This window comes from Callithrix jacchus, chromosome 2 (genome assembly GCF_049354715.1).
Source record: "Callithrix jacchus isolate 240 chromosome 2, calJac240_pri, whole genome shotgun sequence".
Classification (NCBI taxonomy): Eukaryota; Metazoa; Chordata; class Mammalia; order Primates; family Cebidae; genus Callithrix; species Callithrix jacchus.
In genome coordinates this window covers 90,486,331-90,512,383 of record NC_133503.1, presented here as the reverse complement: position 1 = coordinate 90,512,383, position 26,053 = coordinate 90,486,331, and the positions used below count along the sequence as shown (strand labels likewise).

At 39.0% G+C, this 26,053-nt stretch overlaps 1 protein-coding gene across 26 annotated transcripts in view; it reads left to right on the top strand.

The window, feature by feature from the left end:
• The window catches only part of DMXL1 (Dmx like 1), a 193,201-nt gene that overhangs the window by 32,606 nt on the left and 134,542 nt on the right, over positions 1-26,053 (top strand). For all 26 annotated transcript variants that reach the window (XR_013532130.1, XR_013532127.1, XR_013532125.1 and 23 more), the window contains 4 exons: positions 3,290-3,356; positions 4,670-4,848; positions 7,348-7,537; positions 9,771-9,939. Coding sequence is in view for 18 of the 26 variants with exons in the window: in XM_078365010.1 (XP_078221136.1) it covers positions 3,290-3,356; positions 4,670-4,848; positions 7,348-7,537; positions 9,771-9,939 (605 nt within the window). In the remaining 8 variants the exon portion in view is untranslated. The remainder of the gene's footprint in view (positions 1-3,289; positions 3,357-4,669; positions 4,849-7,347; positions 7,538-9,770; positions 9,940-26,053) is intronic.

Sequence of the window (26,053 nt, the reverse complement as noted above, 5' to 3'; positions counted from 1 at the left end):
CTTGAAATGCAACTAGTCCAAATTGAGATGTGCTGGACTTTACAAATTTAGTATTAAAAAAAAAGTGTAAAATATTTCCAACATTTAAAAAAATATGTTGAAATATTTTTATATATTAGGTTAAATAAAAATATAACTAATTTTGCCACTTTTAACTTTTTTTTAAAATGTAGCTAATGGGAAATTTAAAATTACATATTTGGCTAGCATTTGACATTTATGTTATATTGCTGTTGGACAAGAAGTGCTGCTTTAGAGTAAGGGAAAAACTAAGAATGACACCCAAACTGGAAATGCATAGGAAATGAAAAATAGTTCTAACTGTATCAATAAAACATTTTTATAAAGCAAAATTTCCACAAGGAAAGAAACACAAACATGAGGAGAAATATGTGCAGTTTTGGGCAAATGTGTTTTTAAAAGTAGACCTTAAATTAGTTAGAAAAGAGTAGGTGTCACAATAGTAAACAACATTGGGCAATGGAGAGAAAATTTTAAAAAGATGTAGAACATATTAACAATAAGTGTAATAAGAGGTGATCTCACTTGAAATCAAGAATGTGAAATGTTCAGAAAGAGGATGGATCTTTTCTAATAGTGTTTACAGAAATAGGGGCTCTTGTATACTGTCATCAATAAGGGAGTGCACTTGATATTATCTTTCTAGAGCATGTTTTGGAAGTATGATTTAACAGGCTTAATTTTCTTCATATCCTTTAAATAAGAGTTCCAGATTTCATTCATTCGTTGAACAAATAATTGTTGAATGGTTCTGGGCAGCTTTAAAGGTGCTTAGAATATTGCAGCGAACAGCTATGGGGAGATAGAAAATAATTCAGTAAACTATATAACAGGATGTTAAGTGAAATTGCCTAGGTTTATATGAAGTAGTGATAGCATAAATATCACATACCAAAGTAGGGCAGGGGATATATAGAATTTACAGAATTTAAAGGAGCTGATTCCATCCATGTGTTTCGCACCCCTCAGATAGGTTATGGGTTAACATGTAGAAAGGGAACAGAATTTTGCATATATAATTCTTTAGAAAGAGCTGTAGGCTGGGCATGCTGGCTCATGCCTTTAATCTCAGCACTTTGGGAAGCTGAGGCAGGTGGATCACCTGAGATCAGGAATTTGACCAGCCTGGCTAACTTGGTGAAAACCCTTCTCTACTAAAAATACAAAATTAGTTGGGCATGGTGGCATATGCCTGTAATCCCTACCTACTCAGGAAGCTGAGGCAGGAGAAGTGCTTGAACCCAGGAGGCGGAGATTGTGGTGAGCCGAGATGGTGCCATTGCAGTCTTCTAGCCTGGGCAACAAGAGCCAAACTCAAAAAATAAGGCAAGGTGTGGTGTCGCACACCTATAATCCTATCTACTCGGAGGCTAAGACATGGGAATTGCTTGAGTTAGGGGGAGGTTAAAGTGAGTGGAGATCGCACCACTGCACTCCAGCCTGGGTGACAGAGCAAGACTTCGTCTCAATTGAAAAAAAAAAGAAAAAAAATATTTTGTTTTAAGGATATCCTTAGGATTAACCAGATGTTCTAAAAATGTGTGTGTAGGAATGTTCACTTATCTTTGTTGTCATTGCAGCGAAAATTTGAAAACAGCAGTGAAAAATTATTTGAAATCATTGTGTGTGTGTGTATATATGTATAATATATATATATATAAAAACATACAATAGAATATCATAAGCCAATAAAATAATAATGTAGATCTATATACCTGGACACATATACACATCTTTTGCATCTATATGCAAAGGTGTTCATAACATATTTTTGTTGTTGTTCAAGACGTAGTCTTGCTCCGTTGCCCAGGCTGAGTGCAGTGGTGTGATCTCGGCTCACTGTAACCTCTGCCTCCCAGGTTCAAGCAATTCTCCTGCCTCAGCCTCTGAAGTAGCTGGCACACAGGGGTGTGCCACCATGCCTGGCTAATTTTTTGTATTTTTAGTAGAGATGGAGTTTCATCATGTTGACCAGGCTGGTCTCAAACTCCTGAACTTGTGTTCCACCCCCCCTCTGCCTCCCAAAGTGCTGGGATTACAGACATGAGCCACCATGCCCAGCCCATGTCATATTTTTTAATGGGTGATAAATGTGGCTTCAGTTTGTAGCCCTACTTCTACCACATTCTCCTGCAGAAAGTAGAGAGAATGGAGAGAAGGGGAATATTAACATTGGCTTTTTCTGAGGAAAGGATGTGGTGGTATTGGTGAAAACTATAAATGATTTCATTTTCTTTTTATCTAACTGTATCTATTTTTCTATACTGTATTATGCTTAAAATCAGAAAAAAAAAGTTATTTACATCTGAAATGAAATGTGACAGAATTCCTCTTTGGATTGCTTTAGAAATAAATTTAGTGTTTATCTAAGCATGAATTTGGGCAAAGAAAAGGAAAGCAATGATAGTTGTGGGTGTCTTGAGCTCAGTATATATGAGTAGCTGTAAGGGAAGGCAATGAAGAGAAATGAACCAAAGTTCCTTTGAGAAGAAAAGGCAGCCGGGTGCGGTGGCTCATACCTGTAATCCCAGCACTTTGGGCGGCTGAGGTGGGCAGATCACAAGGTCAGGAGTTCCATACTAGCCTTGCCAATATGGTGAAACTCTGTCTCTACTAATAATACAAAAAAATTAGCTGGGTGTGGTGGTGCACGCCTGTAATCCCAGCTACTCCAGAGGCTGAGGCAGGAAAATTGCTTGAACCTGGGAGGTGGAGGCTGCTGTGAGCCAAGATCACACTAGTATACTCAGCCTGGGCCACAGAGTGAGACTCCATCTCAAAAAAAAAAGGAAAGAAAAGAAAAGGTAAGTATGTACTAAGTATATAGGTGAAGCTGGCAGGCTGAATCCCTAATTGCTACAAGTCCCCTGTTAACCCACACATAATCTTTTAAGTATTACCTTAAGGCAAATTTATATATTATCCATGAAAATGTATCTTGGCATATAGGAATCCATGGTTCTGGAAACTAGGTTTCCAGATTAAAGAAATGAAACCACTCTCTCTCATTCTAAGGGAATGAGTGCTATGACTTTTGTTTTAGGCTTTAAAGATTTTGACAAGTCATTCCTTCCATGATTCTTATGGATGAATGTTTTTATATTTAAAATTTATCTTACTAACTAGTTCATTTTTCAGGTACACAAAGATGTGAGTGTGAAACTTACAAAATTTTCTGTCATTTGAAGCAATTACTGATGTATACTTTTGGGAATATTGAAGTTTTTAGCTTTCATTGCAAAATATTCTTTATCTGTTTAATTTACAGAACTGCTTCCCAAATTCATTTAATGAAATTTTCACCAGATGGAGAATTTTTTGCGACTGCTGGGAAGGTAAATTGTGAAAATGCTGTTGCCACATTATGTTTATAGTTTACTTTGAAACCTTAAAAACATTAACTGTCTGCATTTTTTAATTTATTTAACTTGAAAATAATAGTTTCCACTAAAAATTTTAAGTATCAGTAATTGACTACATTATTGTGGTGTTGAAAGGCTGTGTGATATAATTGAAATAACGTAGATTTAGAGGCATATCCGGATATAAATCTGCCATTTAACAGCTTTCTCATCTTGGGCAAATGAATATTCTTGAGCCTTTCTTTTCTCATGTGTTATAAGAGGATAAAAACACTTACCTCATAGCTCATTAACTGTAGGATTAATTTAGACAATGTATATAGGATAGAGTGACTGGCACAGTGCCTTTCATGTAGTATCCAATCAATAAATCATAGCTTCTATTTATATTACATTTTAGTTGGTGTATAGTAGGCTCTTTTTTAACATGTAAGACTTTATGGGCTTTCAAGAAAGATACTAGTAATCATTTCTTTAGTGTGCATACTTCATTACTACCTGTTGATTTTAAAGCAGTATATTTTTTTGAAGTTACTTTTATTCATTGGTTTGTAGAGCATTTCATGAACTACTACTAAGTCAAATTATTGTTCTCATGGCTCAAAGCCTTCTGCAAACTAAGCGTGTGAGATACTCTAAAACCACAGTAAGATTTTTGTTTTTTAGGAGAGAAGTGGAGCTGTTTATTCTGATTGACTTTGCAGGTGGGAACTCAGTTATAGCTTAAAAGCAGCACCTGGTACATTCTAGTCTCCCTTGCTCTTCCCTTATTTCCCAAATTAGGAGGTATAAATTTGATTGTACATAGAATATTTTATATAGTATTAATATATTAACTCATTATTTTCATTATCAACATTTTCTTTGAAAAGTCACATGATAATTCATGAAAAGTATCCTTTTTTTCAATAATTAGCAGTTTTCATAAGTCTGCTAGTGGTATTGATTTTTTTATTTAATATTTGGCTTATGCAAAAATAAATCCTTTATTTCATTTTTCAATCTTTCCTGAATGACTCCATTCCCTATACGCTATAGTAATTAGCAAGAATTTTCCTTGAGCACAGAATTCACACATTCACACACTTCAGTTCTTAAAGCACAGTTAGGGAATGCTAATAGAAAAGTGACAGAATTAGAATTTTCTTCTTAATTCCCCTGTGCCCAGCCTCTCTTCCCATCCCCAAGTTCTTGCCATTGAGGAGGAAAATATTACTTTTGCTATTTGATTTAATTTTTAATTCTGATCTGCATGTTATTCTGTTTTTTTTTTTCTTTCTCATTAGGATGACTGTCTTTTGAAGGTATGGTATAATGTAGAAAACTGGCGGACAGCTGTTACTTCTCCAGATAGAAGTTCAGAAAAACAATCCCAAGGAGAAATTGACTTTTCTTTTGTATATCTGGCCCATCCTCGAGCTGTAAATGGATTTTCTTGGCGTAAAACAAGCAAATATATGCCTAGGTCAGTGGATTGGTCATTATTTCCCACATATTTAACATCATCTTTGTTACTTTGATTGCTTCTCTCACTTTTGTGAGTCCATAGTTATAGGACTTCTGAGCCTATGAAGATCAGAGTAATATTAGATAGTCTCTGGCCTGCACATCTCTGGCTGTGGGTCAACTGCGATTGATGCTTAGGTTAAGATCCATATTAAAGGAGTTTAAGGTGAGATAATTTACCTCCATATCAAATGTCTTTAAGTCATAGAATTGGGCATGTTTTGTTTTTCTTTGTGTTTTGTATCTAATTCTGTCATCTTTTATTCTCCAGATTGTTGTTTGTTTATATTTTTACATAAATACTCTCTCATCTTGTACCTTCTAGTATGTCTCTCCTGGTTTTCTTATTTTAAAAAATGGCTTTATTAAGAGGATATACCATGAGTTCTCATATGTTTATTTGACTGCTCCCAGCATATCTGAGGAAAAGAGAGTAGTTAATACCCTACATTATTCTTCTCAGAAATAGGTATTAATTTAACCACACAAGCACACACTGATATACACACGCATACATACCCTCAGTACCTTCTTTAGTTCTGGAAAGAGTTAATACCATACTGAATTTTAGTAGGTTATAGAGACCTATTACTTAAGTACAGGTAGAAATCCCTTATTGTTTTTTGTTGTGTGTTTTTGTTTTGTTTTGTTTTGTTTTGTTTTGAGACAGGGTCTCACTTTGTCACCCAGAGTGGAGTGCAGTGGCCCAATCATGGCTCACTGCAACCTCTACCTCCTGGGCTCAAGTGATCCTCCTGCCTCAGCTTCTCAAATAGCAGGGACCACAGGTGCGCACCAGCACGCTGGGCTAATATATTTTTTCCTTTTTGGATTTTTTGTAGAGATGGGGTTTTGCCGTGTTGCCCAGGCTTGTTTTGAACTTCTGAGCTCAAGCAATCTGCCTGCCTCAGTCTCCCAAAGTGCTAGATTATAAGCATGAGCCACTGTGCACAGCCAGAAATCCCATTTTGTACCGTATGGCCATTTTCAATTTGGCCACACCATATGACCACTGTATTTTTTTCCCTACCTTTTCACTGTTTTATGAATTTTGCTAAATAGGTGTTTTGAGCTATAGTGTAGCTATAGCTAGGTAAGGGATAGAGAAAAGAGAGTGAGAAAAAAATGGAGGGAGATGGGTGCAAGGAGGAGAAACGAGGTTGGGGAAAGAAAGAAAAAAGGTGCTAGGAAGGAGAGGTAGAGGACAGAAGGAGAGAGAGAGAAAGGGAGGGTGGCCTTGAAAGGCTGTGAAAGCAAAGAATGGTAGGAGAGGGAAGCCAAGAGAGGAAGTAGAAAGGGAGGGGAAGATGGGAAAGTAGACAGGAAGAGGAAAGGGGGCCAGAGGGAGAGTGATGAGAGAATGGGGGAAGGAAGGAGAAGGAGAGAGCAACCAATACAAATCATGCTGTTCTCCCCTCTCTTCTGGAACAGCTTCTTTTTTAGTCAGTAGGTTTGTCTAACAAAGTAGCTACTATACAATATTTTGATTTCTTTTCTCATTTACTGTAACTCACTGAATTACTAATAAGACCTACTGATTGTTCAGTTTTTTAAAAAGCAGATGTATATGCTGGAACAAGTTACTACTTTGAAATGTCATGACTTTTTCTTTCTTTTTCCTAAACTTGCTGAGTTTCCTTATGGAAAGTAGTCTTTGCTTATAGCGCTTCAGCCTTTGAGTTCTTGATGCTTCTGGGACTTATTAATATATATGTAATTGATTTTAGCTTTTATTTTAAGGAGATGGCAAAGGAAATTAACTGAAAGTCAAGGATGACTAAGGAGGGGAAGTGTTTAGTACTTACTTTATCATGAATATTCAATTCTCGCATTTTACTGTTTTGGGCATCTGTTAGGCAAGGAGAGAATTATTGTACTCAGTAGTAACTAGCTTGTTGTGATGGTGTGCAGGTGCCTTTATAGGAAGTAGAGACGGAGCATATGATATAATTCAGAGGACTATCTACTCAATAAATGAGAAAATTTTGTTAGAAGATGTAGTTATTTCTTGTGTGTCAACTGAGACATCCTGGCTTAGTCTCAGTCTTTGTTTTTTTAGATGTAAAAATAATCTTATTGAGAGCTGGGTTGGTGGCACATGCCTGTAATTGCAGGATGATGTGGGAGGATTACTTGAGCCCGGAGGATTACTTGAGCCCGGAGGATTGCTTGAACCCAGGAGTTTGAGAACAGCTTGGGAAACATAGTGAGACCACATCTCTTAAAAAAAAAAAAAAGAAAGAAAATTTGTCAAGGTTATTGAAACAAGAACTACTGAATTCTAGGCAGAAAAGAAATAGGTTGGCAAGCATTTGCTGTGATGAAATCTATACATAGTGACATTTTCTTCATTGGTACCTTAGTTGGAACTTTTAAGTAATTAAAGAAACATCATAGCATTGTCTGTGATACTATGTGAAATTTGTATTTTTGTTTCTAAAATCTTTTTATTCCTTAGGGCTTCTGTATGTAATGTACTGTTGACTTGCTGCAAAGATAATGTGTGTCGTCTTTGGGTAGAGACATTTTTACCAAATGATTGTTTGCTCTATGGAGGTGACTACAACCATTGGACTGAATCAATTAATTTCACAAATAACTTCAAGAGAAATGCTTCTGGTAAAGAACGAGTTCAAAATGCTTTAGAAGTGAGTGTTTTTGTTACATAACGTACTACAAGTTTTAAAACCTTTGGTACATTGCCTTTTTGGTAACATGGTAATATTTTTTTTTAAATCTATATCCTAGGAAAAGAATTCTTGGAAATTCTTCAGTTTTATTTGGTTCAAAGAATATATTTTTGTCTAGATTTTGTCTGGAACACAAAACTACCTATAAGTATCAAGTTAATTTTAGGTTAACTGATGATGATGATAAAAGGATGATTACATTTGACTTAGGTAAAGTAACATAAAGTAAAATCTGAAAATGCAAATATTTGACTCTTAAAAATAACAGGCCGTGTGTGGTGGCTCACGCCTGTAATCCCAGCACTTTGGGAAGCCGAGGCGTGTGGATCGCAAGGTCAAGAGTTCGAGACCATCCAGGCCAACATGGTGAAACCCCGTCTCTACTAAAAAATATAAAAAATTAGCTGGGCGTGGTGGCGCGTGCCTGTAGTTCCAGCTACTCGGGAGGCTGAGGCAGGAGAATTGTTTGAACCTGGGAGGTTGAGGTTGCAGTGAGCCGAGATTGCGCCACTGCACTCCAGCCTGACGCCTGGTGACAGAGTGAGACTCTATCTCAGCAACAACAACAAACCATATTTTTTCTTTCTTAGAGCTTGAGTAGTTTATCCTATTTTCTTCTCTTTCCATTTTATCTTTAGAAACCCCACCCCACCCCCCAGAACTTGGGGTCTTTACAGTTTAATCTGGAGAGTAAAAGTCAACTTTTGATGTTTGGATATACTAAAGATAGAATAGTAATACACCTGATCTTAGCCTAAAGGCTGAGAAGCAGTAGTAGAATAGTAATACAGATTCTTCTTCTTACCTTTTTTTTTTTTTTGAAACAGAATCTCACTCTGTCAACCAAGCTGGAGTGCAGTCGTGTGATCTTGGCTCATTTTACTCCTGGCCTTAGTCTCCTGAGTAGCTGGGATTACAGGTGTGCATCACCATGCTCAGCTAAGTTTTGTATTTTTAGTAAGGAGAGGGCTGCACCATGTTGGCCAGGGCTGGTCTTGAACTCTTGACCTCAAGTGATATATCTGCCTCGGCCTCTCAGAGGGCTGGGATTACAGGCGTAAACCATGGCTCCCAGCCTTTCATTTTCTTAATATTGAAAACAGGAAGTGTTTTATTTTTTTGTCGATTTTGTTTTTGTTTTTGTTTTTGTTTTTTTTGAGACAGAGTCTTCTCTGTCGTCCAGAATGGAGTGTAGTAGCATATCAGCTCACTGCAACTTCTGCCTCCTGGTTTCAAGCAATTCTCCTGCCTCAGCTTGGCTGAGTAGCTGGGATTACAGGTGCGTGCCACCACGTGCAGCTAATTTTTATATTTTTAGTAGAAATGGTATTTTGCCATGTTGGCTCAAGTAATCCTCCCACCCAAGCTGGTCTCGAACTCCTGGCCTCAAATGATCTGCATGTATCATCCTCTCACAGTGCTGGGATGACAGATGTGAGCCACCACGCCCGGCCCTGAAAACAGAAATGATTTTAAAACAATTTATCTTTGAATGCTTTGTGTGATTTCACAGCAACTGTTTTTCTAATTTGAATAGTATTCTGATGGCTTAGAATGTAATAATATCTATGTTGACTCAACAACGAATAGATGGTTACAGGTAGTAATAGCTGAAAGAAGTTACTGACCAGGAATCTGAAGACTTGTTCTACCTTTTTCCCTGCATCTTCTTAGCTAGATGACCTTGGGTTCTCTATAAAATATTTCATCATATGAAAAATGTGAATAACAATATTTGCACTGCCTGCCTCTTGGCATCAAATGGGATGATCCCTATGAAAATGCTTTGTAAATTATGAAATGTCCCATGTGCAAAAGTAATATTATTTAATACTTTGTGGTCACAAAGAGTTAGCTATAGACAAAAGCGGACAGTTTATATAGAGATGTCATTCACAGATGATAGTATTGGCAAAAAAAATTTTAACATTAGATTTTAGGAAATACATTTTAAGAAAACAAACCAAATAAAAATTGCAAAATATCGTATGAGGATTAAGAGAAGAGCCAGGTACTTTAAGTCATAGCTTTATTCTTCAGGATTCAAATTTGCTATACAAAAATGTTGAAGGTGTTTTTACACATAAAGTGTTCTGAACTAGGATAAATGTAACTTCTGACAATTGTTATGTAGCTTACACATATACAACTTTTGACAACATAGGTATTAGTTTTGTTTCTATTCACGCAGGTAAATCTGAGACATTTTCGTAGAGGTCGGAGGCGATCACTTGCACTTGTAGCACATACCGGATATCTGCCACATCAGCAGGATCCTCATCATGTTCACAGGAACACTCCACTGCATGCCAATGCACTTTGCCACTTTCATATTGCAGCCAGCATCAATCCAGCCACAGGTAATAAAACATTGTTCAAAACATGTTTTTGAAATTGAATAGATTGATTTTATAACAAGTAAGTTGTACTTTTAGTTTTGGAATAAGTAGAATATTGGAGGTGACTTTCTTAGCCCACTTTTCATTGTAGTAAGCTCATGGATTTCTATTTGTTTGCCTTTAAGGCCATGATTTTATTTGTGATTTAGGATCTTGACAAGGCATTGAAGTTCATTATTAGTTTATTCAAAAGTTGAGATTTGAACTGTTACTTAATGAAAGTACTACAGAAGTCGTATTGTATTTTTTACTTTTTATTTTTAATTATTATTTTTTTTGAGATGGAATTATGCTCTTGTTACCCAGGCTGGAGTGCATTGGCATGATCTCAGCTCACCACAGCCTCTGACTCCTGGGTTCAAGCAATTCTCCTCCCTCAGCCTCCCGAGTAGCTGGGATTACAGGCATGCGCCACCATGCCCCTCTAATTTTTATGTATTTTTAGTAGAGACAGGGTTTCACCATGTTGACCAGGATGGTCTTGATCTCTTGACCTCGTAATCCACCCGCCTCGGCCTCCCAAAGTGCTGGGATTATAGGCATGAGCCACTGCACCCAGACTTTTTATTTTTGAGATGGAATCTTGCGGTGTTTCCCAGGCTGGTCTCAAACTCCTGGCCTCAAGCAATCTCCCTGTCTTGGCCTCCCAAAATGCTGGGATTACAGACATGAGTTAGCATGCCCAATCTCTAAAAGTAGTATTTTGTGATTATCATATAGTTGTTAAAATCTTTGTGTTTGGTACTTGATCTTTGGAGCCATTCCATAAAGAGGGCAGAAATATGTAAAAACGATTACTGGAAGAATTAAGAAACTTATCTCTGTAGTCAAATATGTACTGTTAGACTAAGAGATCTAGATTATCTGGGTCTACCTATGAATTTGAAAATGTAAGTACTTATTATTTTTGAGATGAGGAATCACTCCCGTTGCCCAGTTTGGAGTGCAGTGGCACGAACACGGTTCACTGCAACCTCAACTTCCCAGGCACAGGTGATTCTCGCACCTCAGCCTTCCAAGAGCTGGGACTATAGGCAGGTACCACCATGCCCAGCTAACTTTTTGTATTTTTAGTAGAGGCTCGGTTTTTCCATGTTGTCCAGGTTGGTCTTGAACTCCTGGGCTCAAGAGTTCCACCTGGCTTGGCTCCTAAAGTGTTGGGATTACAGGCATGAGCCACTGTACCCAGTCAGCACTTATTATTTTATATGTATATAAAATAATAATATACAGAGTCAAAAATAAATGTATGTTTAATATATTAAAATAGATACATATTTTTATTAAAATATGTATATAAATTACATATATATATATTTTGTTTGTTTGTTTGTTTTTGGACAGAGTCTTGCTCTGTCACCCAGCCTAGAATGCAGTGGTCCAGTCTTGGCTTACTGCAACCTCCGCCTCTCAGGGTCAAGCAATTGTCATGCCTCAGCCTGCCAAGAAGCTGGGATTACAGGAATGCACCACCATGCCCAGCTAATTTTTGCATTTTTAATAGAGACAGGTTTTCACCATGTTGGCCAGGTTGGTCTTGTACTCCAGGCCTCAAGCAGTCTGTCCGCATCGAGTAAATAATTTTTATGAGTATAAAAACTAGTTGTCACAATTGGAACATTTAGAGTAGAGCCCTGGAATATTACTTGAAAAAAAATTAAAGGCAATATTTGCATAAGGTGTTATTTGTATAGATAGTGAAAAGTAAAAGCCTCCTTTCAACTCTACCCTCTCCCTAGAAGATAACCACTAACAACTACTTGATGAGTTTTTGTTTATTATGAATTTTTTTTTTTTTTTTGAGACAGAGTTTCGCTCTTGTTGCTCAGGGTGGAGTGCAGTGGTGCAACCTCAGCTCACTGCAACCTCCGCCTCCCGGGTTAAAGCAACCTCCTGCCTCAGCCTCCTGAGTAGCTGGGATTACAGGCACCTGCCACCATGCCCAGCTAATTTTTTGTATTTTTAGTAGAGACAAGGCTTCACTATGTTGGCCAGGCTGATCTCAAACTCTTGACCTCAGGTGATCCATCCATCTTGACCTCCCAAAGTGCTGGGATTATAGACACTTTGGGAGGCCTATAATCTGGCCATTATGGAATATTCTTAAGCATAAATTAAGGATAACCTATTTCCATATAGTACATTGGATTTACAGTATTGCATTCTTCAAGGAAACATAGTGATAAAGATGGCCCATTAATTACTTGAATAGAATTTAATCTGTTAAAGCAAGAAGTACTCTGATAAGTCGAAGCATAGAGGTACTGTGGTAGGAATGAAAAGTATCTGTTGACTTAGATTTTATTTGACAACAGTCCTAGCTCTAAAAGAATTTATGAGCCAAGAATAAATGGGGAAATATTGAATTATCTTTATTAAAAAATCATATAGGCTTGAGGCCCCAGGCACAGTGGCTTATGCCTATAATTTCAACACTTTGGGAGGCCAAGGCGTGCAGATTACTGGTGGTCAGGAGTTCAAGACCAACCTTGCCAACCTGGTGAAACCCTGTCTCTACTAAAAAATGCATATAAAAATTTGCCAGGTGTGGTGACGTGCGCCCGTAAGTTTCAGCTACTTGGGAGATTGAGGCAGGAGAATTGCTTAAACCCAGGAGGCAAAAGTTGCAGTGAGCTGATACCATGCACTGCACTCCAGCCTGGGTGACAAAGTAAGACTCCGTCTCAAGAAGAAAAAGAAAAGCCTTTAAATGTAGGCTTGTACCTTTATTTAAAACATACCGACAATGGTTATGATGCCCAGAGTCAACTTTAAGGACAGTTGAATAGTTTTGAAGATCCCCGCTGAGTAAAGGACAGTATTATGAGAATAAGGAAAGCATGAATTCTGTATTAATGGAAAAGGCTTGAGGGGTTACTGAAAAAAAGGAAGCCTAAATTCTAGTGTGGTATTTCCTTGACTAGCTTCCAATAGGTAAACTCTAAGATCTTTCTTTAGATGGTTAGGTCCCTAAGGAAAATATCCAGCAAGTCAAACAGTAGCTAGATTGGACACAATGGAGAATATTTTCCCTAAATTTGATTTGTTGGAATGACTTTTCTGGATGCTTTATTTCTTATTCAAAGCACAACTCTCAGATTTGGCTTCACTTATTTGCCCATCAATAGAAATAGTTACAGGAGAGGCACTCCTACAGCATGTTCTCTTAGTTCTAATTCTTATACACTGTCCATGAAGATTTTTAGTAAAAATGATATTATTCAAATTTTTGAATGTGTTCAGGACATAGAAGAGATGTGTTTCCTTCTGGTTAGAATGCTTCTGTTAAAAGCCAGCATTATCCCGTCTTCTTGTGAATTTCAGTAAGGCGTACTAAAGGCATTGCTGATCTCTTTTGAGGGGCTGATTGTAAGTCAGATATCAGAAAGTCTTACCCATGAATTCTTGGGGGCACTCTCTTAATCTCTGGCAGCACTGTGTATCCACCTAGGAAGAATGAGATTGGCAGTGAGGCCAGCCAAGGCTACTACTGAGTGCTTAATCTGTCCCAGTGTAGGAACTAGAAGTTGTGGTAGGAAGTAATGATACAGTGGTAATTAGAACAGGTAAGGTTCTTGCTCCCATGAAGCATATAATCAGGCTGGGGACATATAACTATCAGTGAAATAATTATACTAAGGAATGTATAGTTATAAACAGATGCTCTTGGATTGGATGTATCTAGCAAGTCTTAGAACCTGCCTTCAATAGAAGGGACAGGAGAAATTTTTTTTAATCCTTTCCTTTACATTCATCTCCTATTATATTCTTTCTAACATTATGGTACCTAACAATGGATACGTTGTTCTTTTTTTTTGCCTATGTAATTAAACCTCCATAAAACCCCTAAACAGCAGGGTTTGAGAGTTTCCAGATGGAACACATCAAGGTGCTGGATGCGTTGTTTGAAGAGATATTTAATTCAAATTATTTACCTTTTTTTTGTTTTGTTTTTTTGAGATGGAGTCTCGCTCTGTTGCGCAGGGTGGAGTGCAGTGGCATGGTCCCAGCTCACTGCAACCTCTGCCTCCCAGGTTCAGGTAATTCTCCTGCCTCAGCCTTGTGAGTAGCTGGGACTATACACACCTGCCACCGTGCCCAGGTAATTTTTGTCTTTTTAGTAGAGACTGGGTTACACCATATTGGCCAGGCTGATCTCGAACTCCTGACCTTGTGATCTGCTGCCTTGACCTCCAAAAGTGCTGGGATTACAAGCATGAGCCACCACACCCGGCCTTTACCTTTCTTTTCAAAAATAGATTTATTTTGAAGAAAATTGTTTATACTCCTTGAGTTCATTCTAGCCTTTACAGTTTAGCAGATACCAGCATGATCCAGGTTTGATTTAATATGATCCTTGAATTTTTGCTTACTTCTACTAATTATGGATTCTTTGTCACAACTGACTGGATTTGTACTTCAGTATACTCAATTTAACATTTATATCAAAAGTAATACCAAGGGGTCGGAATACCAAACTGTAATTCCAGCACTTTGGGAGGCTGAGGCGGGTGTATCACCTGAGGCCAGGAGTTTGAGAACAGCCAGGCCAATATGATGAAATTCCGTCTCTACGAAAATATATATATATTTATATATTTGCTGGGTGTGGTGGCCCACACCTGTAGTCTCAGCTACTTGGGAGGCTGAGGCAGGAGCATTGCTTGAACTAGGCAGAGGTTACAGTGAGTCGCGATTACACCACCATACTCCAGCCTGGATAACAGCAAGACTCCATCTCAAAAAAAAAAAAGTAGTACCAGGGAACAAATTTTTTTTAGCTGAGGTGGACTGTCTTGAATGCTTTCCTTGACCATGAAAAGTGAACTTCAACTTCAATCTTAATGCTAACAAATAAGCAGTCCATCTTAGAATTAGATAGGTCATTAAAGAGCTTAATAGGTCAATCTATTAAGTAAAAACAAATTGTTGTTGCTACTAACATACATATGTTCCTAGTTCCTTTGACATTATGGGGATGACTTTTTTTGTCTGTGTGTGTGTATCAGCTTAAAATTTGCTTGTTACCAAAATTTGTTATAAATTAGATATTTCTATTAACAGAGCTATAAATTATAGACATTTTTATCATGTGAATATGTTTCAATGTTAGAACATTTTGGTTAAAAATACATTATACTGAGGGGGGAGGACTCAAGATGGCGCTGTGAGAACAACCCAGGATTGGAGTTCTCGTTGTGTCCGCAGAGAGGTGAGTCTGAGCTGCATTTCCATACTGATCTTTGTTGCCCACGGAACGGGGAAATTCCCAAGTGAAGAGGAGACGTGGGACGCCAGGCAGATATTCCGCCTGGCGAAGCCAGCAGCCGGGGTGGCGGCGGCCGGCCCTACCCAGCGCTCCCCACAGGGCGCGCTTGTCCGGGTGCCCCATTGAACCAGCAACCAGAGACGTGAGAGGGCTGGACTTGAGACTTAGCTAGACTTGGACAGTGGGCCAGCCCAGGGGATTGCAGGGACAGAGCGTTAGGGTTGGCCCAGTGGGACGAACAAAACCACGATTTCAAACAAGCCCCGTGCAGACGGCCCGAGACGCTCTGAGGGGGAGGGGCGGCCACCGTTACCGAGGCAACCCGCCCCAACTGAGATACACGCCCATTGCTGACACAGCCTGCCGTTGCCGAGGCAACCCGCTACAACAGAGAGACTCCGCCGCAGGGCGTGGCGGAGAACAGCAGAACGGCAGAGCCAGGGCGAGCCTCACAACAGCAGGGCGGAGCCTCGGCAGGCAAACAGTGGCTAGTCTGCGTCCTAGCTGGGCAGGACCTCAACGGACATCCAAAAATAAAGCCCAAACCCCTCAACACAGAGCATTTGAGAAAAAAAAGGGTTTTTTTAATGAGCTTTGTTGCAGCAGAATCAAACATAGCAGCCTAACAGCCCTGAATGAACAACAGAGCTCACAGCTCAGCAAGTAAGCCCCTATAAAGTACAAACTGTCTCCTCAAGCAGCTCCCTGACCCCTCTATATCCAAAAGACTGACATTAGGCAGCCATCATCCTGGGACAAAGATAGCAGAAAAAGAAACTGGTAGCATCCCTCGCTGTGCCACAGCTGCTAGAGGTGCACCCCAGACAAGCAGGGTCTGGAGCGGACCTCAGCAGTCGTACAGCGAAGGGGCTAGACTGGTAGAAGGAAAACCAAGCAACAGAAATACTTCATCATCAACATTCAGGGTGTCCACTCAGAGACCCAATCGAAAAGTCAGCAACTACGCAGACGACCAGTGGACAAATCCACAAAGATGGGAAGAAACCAGCGCAAAAAGGAGGAAAACACCTGAAACCAGAACACCTCGCCTCCTAGAAAGGACCAAAACTCCTCACCAGCAAGGGAACAAAGCTGGACGGAGAATGACTGCAACGAAATGCTGGAATTAGACTTCAGAAGATGGATAATGAGAAACTTTTGTGAGCTAAAAGATCATGTATTAAATCAATGCAAGGAAACTAAGAACGTTGAAAAAAGATTTGAAAAAAGATTCGAGGAAATGATAACAAGAATGGATAACTTAGAGAGGAATATGAATGAATTAAAGGAGCTGAAAAACACAATACAAGAACTTCGTGAAGCATGCACAAGTTTCAATAGCCGAATTGACCAAGCAGAAGAAAGAATATCTGAAGTCGAAGACCAACTCAATGAAATAAAACGAGAAACCAAGATTAGAGAAAAAAGCGCAAAAAGGAATGAACAGTCTCCAAGAAATGTGGGACTATGTGAAAAGACCTAACCTACGTTTGATAGGTGTATCAGAAGGGGACGAAGAGAATGAATCCAAGCTGGAAAATACTCTTCAGGACATCATCCAGGAAAATTTCCCCCACCTAGCAAGACAGGCCCACACTCAATTGCAGGAAATTCAGAGAACACCACAAAGATATTCCGCAAGAAGAGCAACCCCAAGGCACATAATCATCAGATTCAATAGGGTTGAAATAAAGGAGAGAATGCTAAGGGCAGCCAGAGAGAAAGGTCGGGTCACCCACAAAGGGAAGCCCATCAGACTCACAGCAGATCTCTCGGCAGAAACACTACAAGCCAGAAGAGAGTGGGGGCCAATATTCAACATTCTTAAAGAAAAGAACTTTCAACCCAGAATTTCATATCCAGCCAAACTGAGCTTCAGAAGTGAAGGAAAAATAAAATCCTTTGCGAACAAGCAAGTACTCAGAGATTTTGTCACCACCAGGCCTGCTTTACAAGAGCTCCTAAAAGAGGCACTACACATAGAAAGGATCAACCAGTACCAGCCATTCCAAAATCACACTGAATGCTAAAGAACATCAACATAATGAAGAATCTACAACAACTAACGGGCAAAACAGCCAGCTGGCATCAAAATGGCAGTATCAAATTCACACATAACAATATTAACCCTAAATGTAAATGGACTAAATGCACCAATCAAAAGACACAGACTGGCAAATTGGATAAAAAGCCAAAACCCATCAGTGTGCCGTATCCAGGAAACCCATCTCACATGCAAGGATACACAAAGGCTCAAAATAAAGGGATGGAGGAAGATATACCAAGCAAATGGAAAGCAAAAAAAAGCAGGAGTTGCAATTCTCATCTCTGATAAAATAGACTTTAAAGCAACAAAGATCAAAAGAGACAAAGAAGGCCATTACATAATGGTAAAAGGATCGATACAACAAGAAGAGCTAACGATCCTAAACATATATGGACCCAATGCAGGAGCACCCAGATACATAAGGCAAGTTCTTAAGGACTTACAAAAGGACTTAGACTCCCACACAATAATAGTGGGAGACTTTAACACTCCACTGTCAATACTAGACAGATCAACCAGACAGAAAATCAACAAGGATATCCAGGGCTTGAACTCAGACCTGGAGCAAGCAAACCTGATAGACATTTACAGAACTCTCCACCCCAAATCCACAGAATACACATTCTTCTCAGCACCACATCACACCTACTCTAAAATTGACCACATAATTGGAAGTAAAGCACTGCTCAACAAATGCAAAACAACTGAAATCATAACAAACAGCCTCTCAGACCATAGTGCAATCAAGTTAGAACTCAGAATTCAGAAACAGACCCAGAGCCGCACAGCTTCATGGAAACTGAACAACTGGCTTTTGAATGTTGACTGGGTAAACAATGAAAGGAAGGCAGAAATAAAGAAGTTCTTCGAAACCAATGAGAACGAAGACACAACGTGCCAGAACCTCTGGGACACATTTAAAGCAGTCTCTAGAGGAAAGTATATAGCAATAAGTGCCCATATGAGGAGAATGGAGAGATCCAAAATTGACACCCTATCATCAAAATTGAAAGAGCTAGAGAAGCAAGATCAAAAAAACTCAAAGCCTAGCAGAAGACAAGAAATAACTAAGATCAGAGCTGAGCTGAAGGAGATTGAGACACGAAAAACCCTTCAAAAAATCAATAAATCCAAGAGCTGGTTTTTTGAAAAGATCAACAAAATAGACAGACCACTAGCCAGATTGATTAAAAATAAAAGAGAGAACAACCAAATAGATGCAATAAAACATGATAAAGGGGAAATCACCACAGATTACACAGAAATTCAAACCATCATCAGAGAATATTACAAACAACTCTATGCGCATAAACTAGTAAACCTGGAAGAAATGGATAAATTCCTGGACTCCTGTGTCCTCCCAAGCCTAAACCAGGAGGAAGCTGAAACTATGAATAGACCAATAACAAGGTCTGAAGTTGAGGCAGCAATTAAGAGCCTACCACACAAAAAAAGCCCAGGTCCAGACGGGTTCACAGCCGAATTCTACCAGACACACAAGGAAGAGCTGGTACCATTTCTCCTAAAACTATTTCAAACAATCCAAAAAGAGGGAATCCTTCTTAAATCATTTTATGAGACCAACATCATTCTGATACCAAAACCCGGCGGAGACCCAACAAGAAAAGAAAACTTCAGGCCAATATCCATGATGAACATAGATGCAAAAATCTTCAATAAAATATTGGCAAGCCGATTGCAACAGCAAATCAAAAAACTTATTCATCACGATCAAGTAGGATTCATCCCGGGGATGCAAGGCTGGTTCAGCATATGCAAGTCTATCAACGTAATTCACCACATAAACAGAACCAAAAACAAAAACCACATGATTATCTCAATTGACACAGAGAAGGCATTTGACAAAATTCAACAGCCCTTTATGCTAAAAACCCTCAATAAACTCGGTATCGATGGAACGTATCTCAAAGTAATAAAAGCTATTTATGACAAACCAACAGCCAATATCATACTGAATGGGCAAAAACTGGAAGCATTCCCTTTGAAATCCGGCACTAGACAAGGATGCCCTCTCTCACCACTCCTATTCAATATAGTACTGGAAGTTCTAGCCAGAGCAATCAGGCAAGAAAAAGAAATAAAGGGTATTCAAATAGGAAAGGTGGAAGCCAAATTGTCTCTATTTGCAGACGACATGATAGTATACCTAGAAGACCTCATCGCCTCAGCCCAAAAACTCCTGAAACTGATAAGCAACTTCAGCAAAGTCTCAGGATATAAAATCAATGTGCAAAAATCACAAGCATTCCTCTACACCAATAACAGACTTAAAGAAAGCCAAATCAAGAGTGAACTGCCATTCGCAATTGCTACAAAAAGAATAAAATACCTTGGAATACAACTCACAAGGAACGTAAGAGACCTCTTCAAGGAGAAGTACGAACCACTGCTCAACGAAATCAGAGAGGACACAAACAGATGGAGAAACATTCCATGTTCATGGTTAGGAAGAATTAATATCGTGAAAATGGCTATACTGCCCAAAGTAATTTACAGAATCAACGCTATCCCCATCAAGCTACCATTGACTTTCTTCACAGAACTGGAAAAAACCACCATGAACTTCATATGGAACCAAAAGAGAGCCCACATAGCCAAGTCAATTCTAAGCAAAAAGAACACAGCGGGGGGCATCACACTACCGGATTTCAAACTATACTACAAGGCTACAGTAATCAAAACAGCATGGTACTGGTACTAAAACAGAGATATAGACCAATGGAACAAAACAGAGGCACCGGAGGCAACACAACATGCATACAACTATACAATCTTTGATACACCTGACAAAAACAAGCAATGGGGAAAGGATTCCCTGTTTAACAAATGGTGTTGGGAAAACTGGCTAGCCATGTGCAGAAAGCAGAAACTGGACCCCTTCCTGACACCTTACACTAAAATTAACTCCAGATGGATTAAAGACTTAAACATAAGACCTGGCACCATAAAAACCCTAGAAGAAAATCTAGGCAAAAGTATCCAGGACGTAGGAGTAGGCAAGGACTTCATGAACAAAACACCAAAAGCATTGGCAACAAAAGCCAAAATAGACAAATGGGACCTAATGAAACTCCACAGCTTCTGCATGGCAAAAGAAACAGTCACAAGAGTGGATCGGCAACCAACAGAATGGGAAAAAATTTTCGCAGTCTACCCATCTGACAAAGGGCTGATATCCAGAATTTACAAAGCACTCAAACAGATTTACAGGAATAAAACAAACAAGCCAATTCAAAAGTGGGCAAAGGATATGAACAGATACTTTACGAAAGAAGACATATATAAGGCCAAGAATCATATGAAAAAATGCTCATCGTCACTGGTCATCAGAGAGATGCAAATCAAAACCACATTGAGATACCATGTCACGCCAGTTAGAATGGCGATCATTAAAAAATCTGGAGACGACAGATGCTGGAGAGGATGTGGAGAAAAAGGAACACTTTTACACTGTTGGTGGGAGTGTAAATTAGTTCAACCATTGTGGAAGACAGTGTGGCGATTCCTCAAGGCCTTAGAAATAGAAATTCCATTTGACCCAGCAATCCCATTACTGGGTATATATCCAAAAGACTATAAATCGTTCTACTATAAGGACACATGCATACGAATGTTCATTGCAGCACTGTTTACAATAGCAAAGACCTGGAATCAACTTAAATGCCCATTGATAATAGACTGGATTGGAAAAATGTGGCACATATACACCATGGAATATTATGCAGCAATCAGAAATGATGAGTTTGTGTCGTTTGTAGGGACATGGATGAATCTGGAGAACATCATCCTCAGCAAACTGACACAAGAACAGAAAATGAAACACCTCATATTCTCACTCATAGGCGGGTGATGAAAAATGAGAACACATGGACACAGAAAGGGGAGTACTACACACTGGGGTCTATTGGGGGGGAAAAGGGGAGAGCCAGTGGGAGGGGGAGGTGGGGAGGGATAGCCTGGGGAGAAATGCCAAATGTGGGTGAAGGCGAGAAGAAAAGCAAAGCACACTGCCATGTGTGTACCTACGCAACTGTCTTGCATGCTCTGCTCATGTACCCCAAAACCTAAAATCCAATTAAAAAAATAAATAAATAAAAATAAAAATACATTATACTATGAAACAGAATATATAATTTAATCTCCTTTACAATAGATACATTAAATTTACCATTTAAATCTGTTACCACTAATAATAGTGGCAAACATTACTATGTTGGAAATCTTTTTTTTTTTTATTGTACTTTAGGTTCTGGGGTACATGTGCAGATCATGCAGGATTGTTGCATAGGTGCATAACATGGCAAGGTGTTTTGTTGCCTTCATCCCCCCATCACCTATATCTGGTATTTCTCCCCTCATTATCCCTCCCTACCCTCCCCATCCCCTCTCTCCCTCCCCTAACCTCCCCCTACTGACTGCAGTGTGTGATGCTCCCCTCCCTGTATCCATGTGTTCTAATTGTTCAACACCCGCCTATGAGTGATAACATATGGTGTTTGGTTTTCTGTTCAATTGTTCAGCACCCGCCTATGTGTGATAACATACGGTGTTTGGTTTTCTGTTCTTGTATCAGTTTGCTGAGAATGATGGTTTCCAGATTCATCCATGTTCCTATGAAGGACATGAACTCATCGTTTTTATGGCTGCATAGTATTCCATTGTGTATAGGTGTCACATTTTCTTTATCCAGTCTATCAATGATGGACATTGGGTTGGTTCCAGGTCTTTGCTATTGTAAACAGTGCTGCAATGAACATACATGTGCATGTGTCTTTATAATAGAACAATTTATAATCCTTTAGGTATATACTCAGTAATGGGATTGCTCGGTCGAATGGTATTTCTATTTCTGGGCCCTTGAGGAATCGCCACACTGTCTTCCACAATGGTTGAACTAATTTACACTCCCACCAATAGTGTAAAAGTGTTCCTATTTCTCCACATCGTCTCCAGCATCTGTTGTCTCCAGATTTTTTGATTGCTGCTCTAACTGGCATGAGATGGTATCTCAATGTGGTTTTGATTTGCATTTCTCTAATGACCAGTGATGATGAGCATTTTTTCGTATGTTTGTTGGCCTCATTGATGTCTTCTTTTGTAAAGTGTCTGTTTATATCCTTCGCCCACTTTTGAATGGGTTGTTTTGTTTGTTTTTTTCTTGTAAATCTGTTTTAATTCTTTGTAGATTCTGGATATCAGCCCTTTGTCAGATGAGTAGATTGCAAAAATTTTTTCCCATTCTGTTGGTTGCTGGTTCGCTCTAATGATTGTTTCCTTTGCTGTGCAGAAGCTCTGGAGTTTAATTAGATCCCATTTGTCTATTTTGGCTTTTGTTGCCATTGCTTTTGGTGTTTTAGCCATGAAGTCCTTGCCTATGCCTATGTCCTGAATGGTTTTGCCTAGGTTTTTTTTTAGGGTTTTTATGGTGTTAGGTCTTATGTTTTAGTCTTTAATCCATCTGGAGTTAATTTTAATGTGAGGTGTCAGGAAGGGGTCCAGTTTCTGCTTTCTGCGTATGGCTAGCCAGTTTTCCCAACAGCATTTATTAAACAGGGAATCCTTTCCCCATTGCTTGTTTTTGTGAGGTTTGCCAAAGATCAGATGGCTGTAGATATGTGGTGTTGCTTCTGAGGCCTCTGTTCTGTTCCATTGGTCTATGTCTCCGTTTTGATTACTGTGGCCTTGTAGCGTAGTTTGAAGTCAGGCAGTGTGATGCCTCTAGCTTTGTTCTTTTTGCTTAGGATTGTTTTGGCTATATTGGTTCTCTTTTGGTTCCATGTGAAGTTTGACGTGTTTTTTTCCAGTTCTGTGAAGAAGGTCATTGGTAGCTTGATGAGGATAGCGTTCAATCTATAATTTACTTTGGGCAGTATGGCCATTTTCAAGATGTTGATTTTTCCCAACCATGAGCATGGGATATTTTTCCCTCTGTTTGTGTCCTCTCTTATTTCATTGAGCAGTGGTTTGTAGCTCTCCTTGAAGAGGTCCTTTATATCTTTTGTAAGTTGTATTCCTAGGTATTTTATTATCTTTGTAGCAATTGTGAATGGGCGTTCACTTTTGATTTGGTTCTCTGTTAGTCTGTTACTGGTATATAGAAATGCTTGCGATTTCTGCACATTGATTTTGTATCATGAGGCTGCCAAAGTTGCTTATCAGTTTCAGGAGATTTGGGTCTGAGACGATGGAGTCTTCTAAATATACAATCATGTCATCTACAAATAGAGATAATTTGACTTCCTCTTTTCCTAATTGAGTACCCCTTATTTCTTTTTCTTGCCTGATTGCTCTGGCTAGAACTTCCAATACTATATTGTATAGGAGTGTTGAGAGAGGGTATCCTTGTCTAGTGCCAGATTTCAAAGGGAATGCTTCCAGTTTTTGCCCATTTAGTATGAGTTTGGCTGTGGGTTTGTTGTAAATAGCTTTTATTACTTTGTGATACATACCATTGATACCTAGTTTATTGAGGGTTTTTAACATACAGGGCTGTTGAATTTTGTTGAAGGCCTTTTCTGCATCTTTTGAGATGATCATGTGGTTTTTGTCTTTGGTTCTGTTTATGTGATGGATTGCATTTATAGACTTGCATTTCTGGGATTAAGCCTACTTGATCATGATGAATAAGCTTTTTGATTTGCTGTTGCATTCTGTTTGCCAGTATTTTACTGAAAATGTTTGCATCGATGTTCATGGATATTGGCCTGAAGTTTTCTTTTTTAGTTGTGTCTCTGCCCGGTTTTGGTATTAGGATGATGTTGGTCTCATAAAATGAGTTGGGGAAGATTCCCCCTTTTTGCATTGTTTGGAATAGTTTCAGAAGTAATGGTACCAGCTCCTCTTTGTACGTCTGGTAGAATTCGGCTATAAACCTGTCAGTACCTGGGTTTTTTTTAGTCGGTATGCTATTAATTGCTGCCTCAATTCAGACTTTGTTATTAGCCTATTCAGTGATTCAACTTCTTCCTGGTTTAGTCTTGGGAGAGTGCAAGTGTCCGGGAATTTATCCATTTCTTCCAGGTTTACTGGTTTATGTGCTTAGAGTTGTTTGTAATAATCTCTGATGGTAGTTTGTATTTCTGTGGAATCGGTGGTGATGTCCCCTTTTATTGTTTTTTATCGCATCTATTTGATTCTTCTCTCTTTTCCTTTTTAGTAGTCTGGCTAGTGGTCTATTTTGTTGATCTTTTCAAAAAACCAGCTCCTGGATTTGTTGATTTTTGAAGCCGTTTTTGTGTCTCTGTCTCCTTCAGTTCTGCTCTGATCTTAGTTTTTTCTCGTCTTCTGCTAGCTTTTTATTTTTTTTTTGATCTTGCTCCTCTCTTTCAATTTTGATGATAGGGTGTTGATTTTAGACCTTTCCTTGCTCCTCGTGTGGGCATTTATTGCTGTGAATTTCTCTCTAGACACTGCTTTAAGTGTGTCCCAGAGTTTCTGGTACGTTGTGTCTTTGTTCTCGTTGGTTTCGAAGAACATCTTTATTTCTGCCTTCATTTCATTATTTATCCAGTCTACATTCAGTAGCTGTAGTTCATTTTCTTTGAAGCTGTGTGGTTTTGAGTTAGTTTCTTAATCCTGAGTTCTAATTTGATTGCACTGTGGTCTGAGAGACTATTACGATTTCTGTTCTTTTACATTTTCCAAGGAGTGATTTACTTCCAGTTGTGTGATCGATTTTAGAGAAAGTGTGATGTGGTGCTGCGAAGCATGTATATTCTGTGGATTTGGGGTTTAGAGTTCTGTAAATGTTTATTAAGTTCACTTGGTCTAGATCTGCATTCAAGTCTTGGATTACCTTGTTGATTTTCTGTCTCGTTGATCTGTCTAATATTGACAGTAGAGTGTTAAAGTCTCCCACTATTATTGTTCGGGCGTCTGAGTCTCTTTGTAGGTCATTAAGGACTTGCATAATGTATCTAGGTGCTCCTGTATTGGGCACATATATATTTAGGCTCGTTAGCTCTTCTTGTTGTATTGATCCTTTTACCATTACGTAATGCCCTTCTTTGTCTCTTGATTTTTGTTGGTTTAATGTCCATTTTATCAGAGAGTAGGATTGCTGCCCCTGCTTTATTTTTCGCTCTTCATTTGCTTGGTAAATCTTCTTCCATCCCTTTATTTTGAGTCTCTGTGTGTCTTTGCACATGAGTTAGGTCTCCTGAATACAGCACACTGATGTTTCTCGGCTTTTTATGGAATTTGCCAGTCTGTGTCTTTTGATTGGAGCATTTAGTCTATTTTTATTTAATGTTAGTATTGTTATGTGTGGATTTGATCCTGCCATTTTATTACTGGTTGGTTGTTTTGCCCTTTGGTTGGCATAATTTCTTCATTGCATCATTGGTCTTTACCATTTGGTTCTTTTTTTGCAGTGACTGGTACTGGTTTTTCCTTTCTGTGTTTAGTGCTTCCTTCAGGAGCTCTTCCAGGGCACATCTGGTAATGACAAAATCTTTCGGCGATTGCTTGTCCAGAAAGGATTTCATTTCTTTCATTTATGAGGCTTAGTTTGGCTGGATATGAAATTCTAGGTTGAAAGTTATTTTCTTTAAGGATGTTGAATATTGGTCCCACTCTTCTGGCCTGTAGGGTTTCTGCCGAGAGTTCCACTGTGAGTCTGATGTGCTTCCTTTTGTGGGTGACCCGACCTTTCTCCCTGGCTGCCCTTAGCATTTTCTCCTTCATTTCAACCCTGGTGAGTCTGACGATTATGTGCCTTGGCGTTTCTCTTCTAGAGG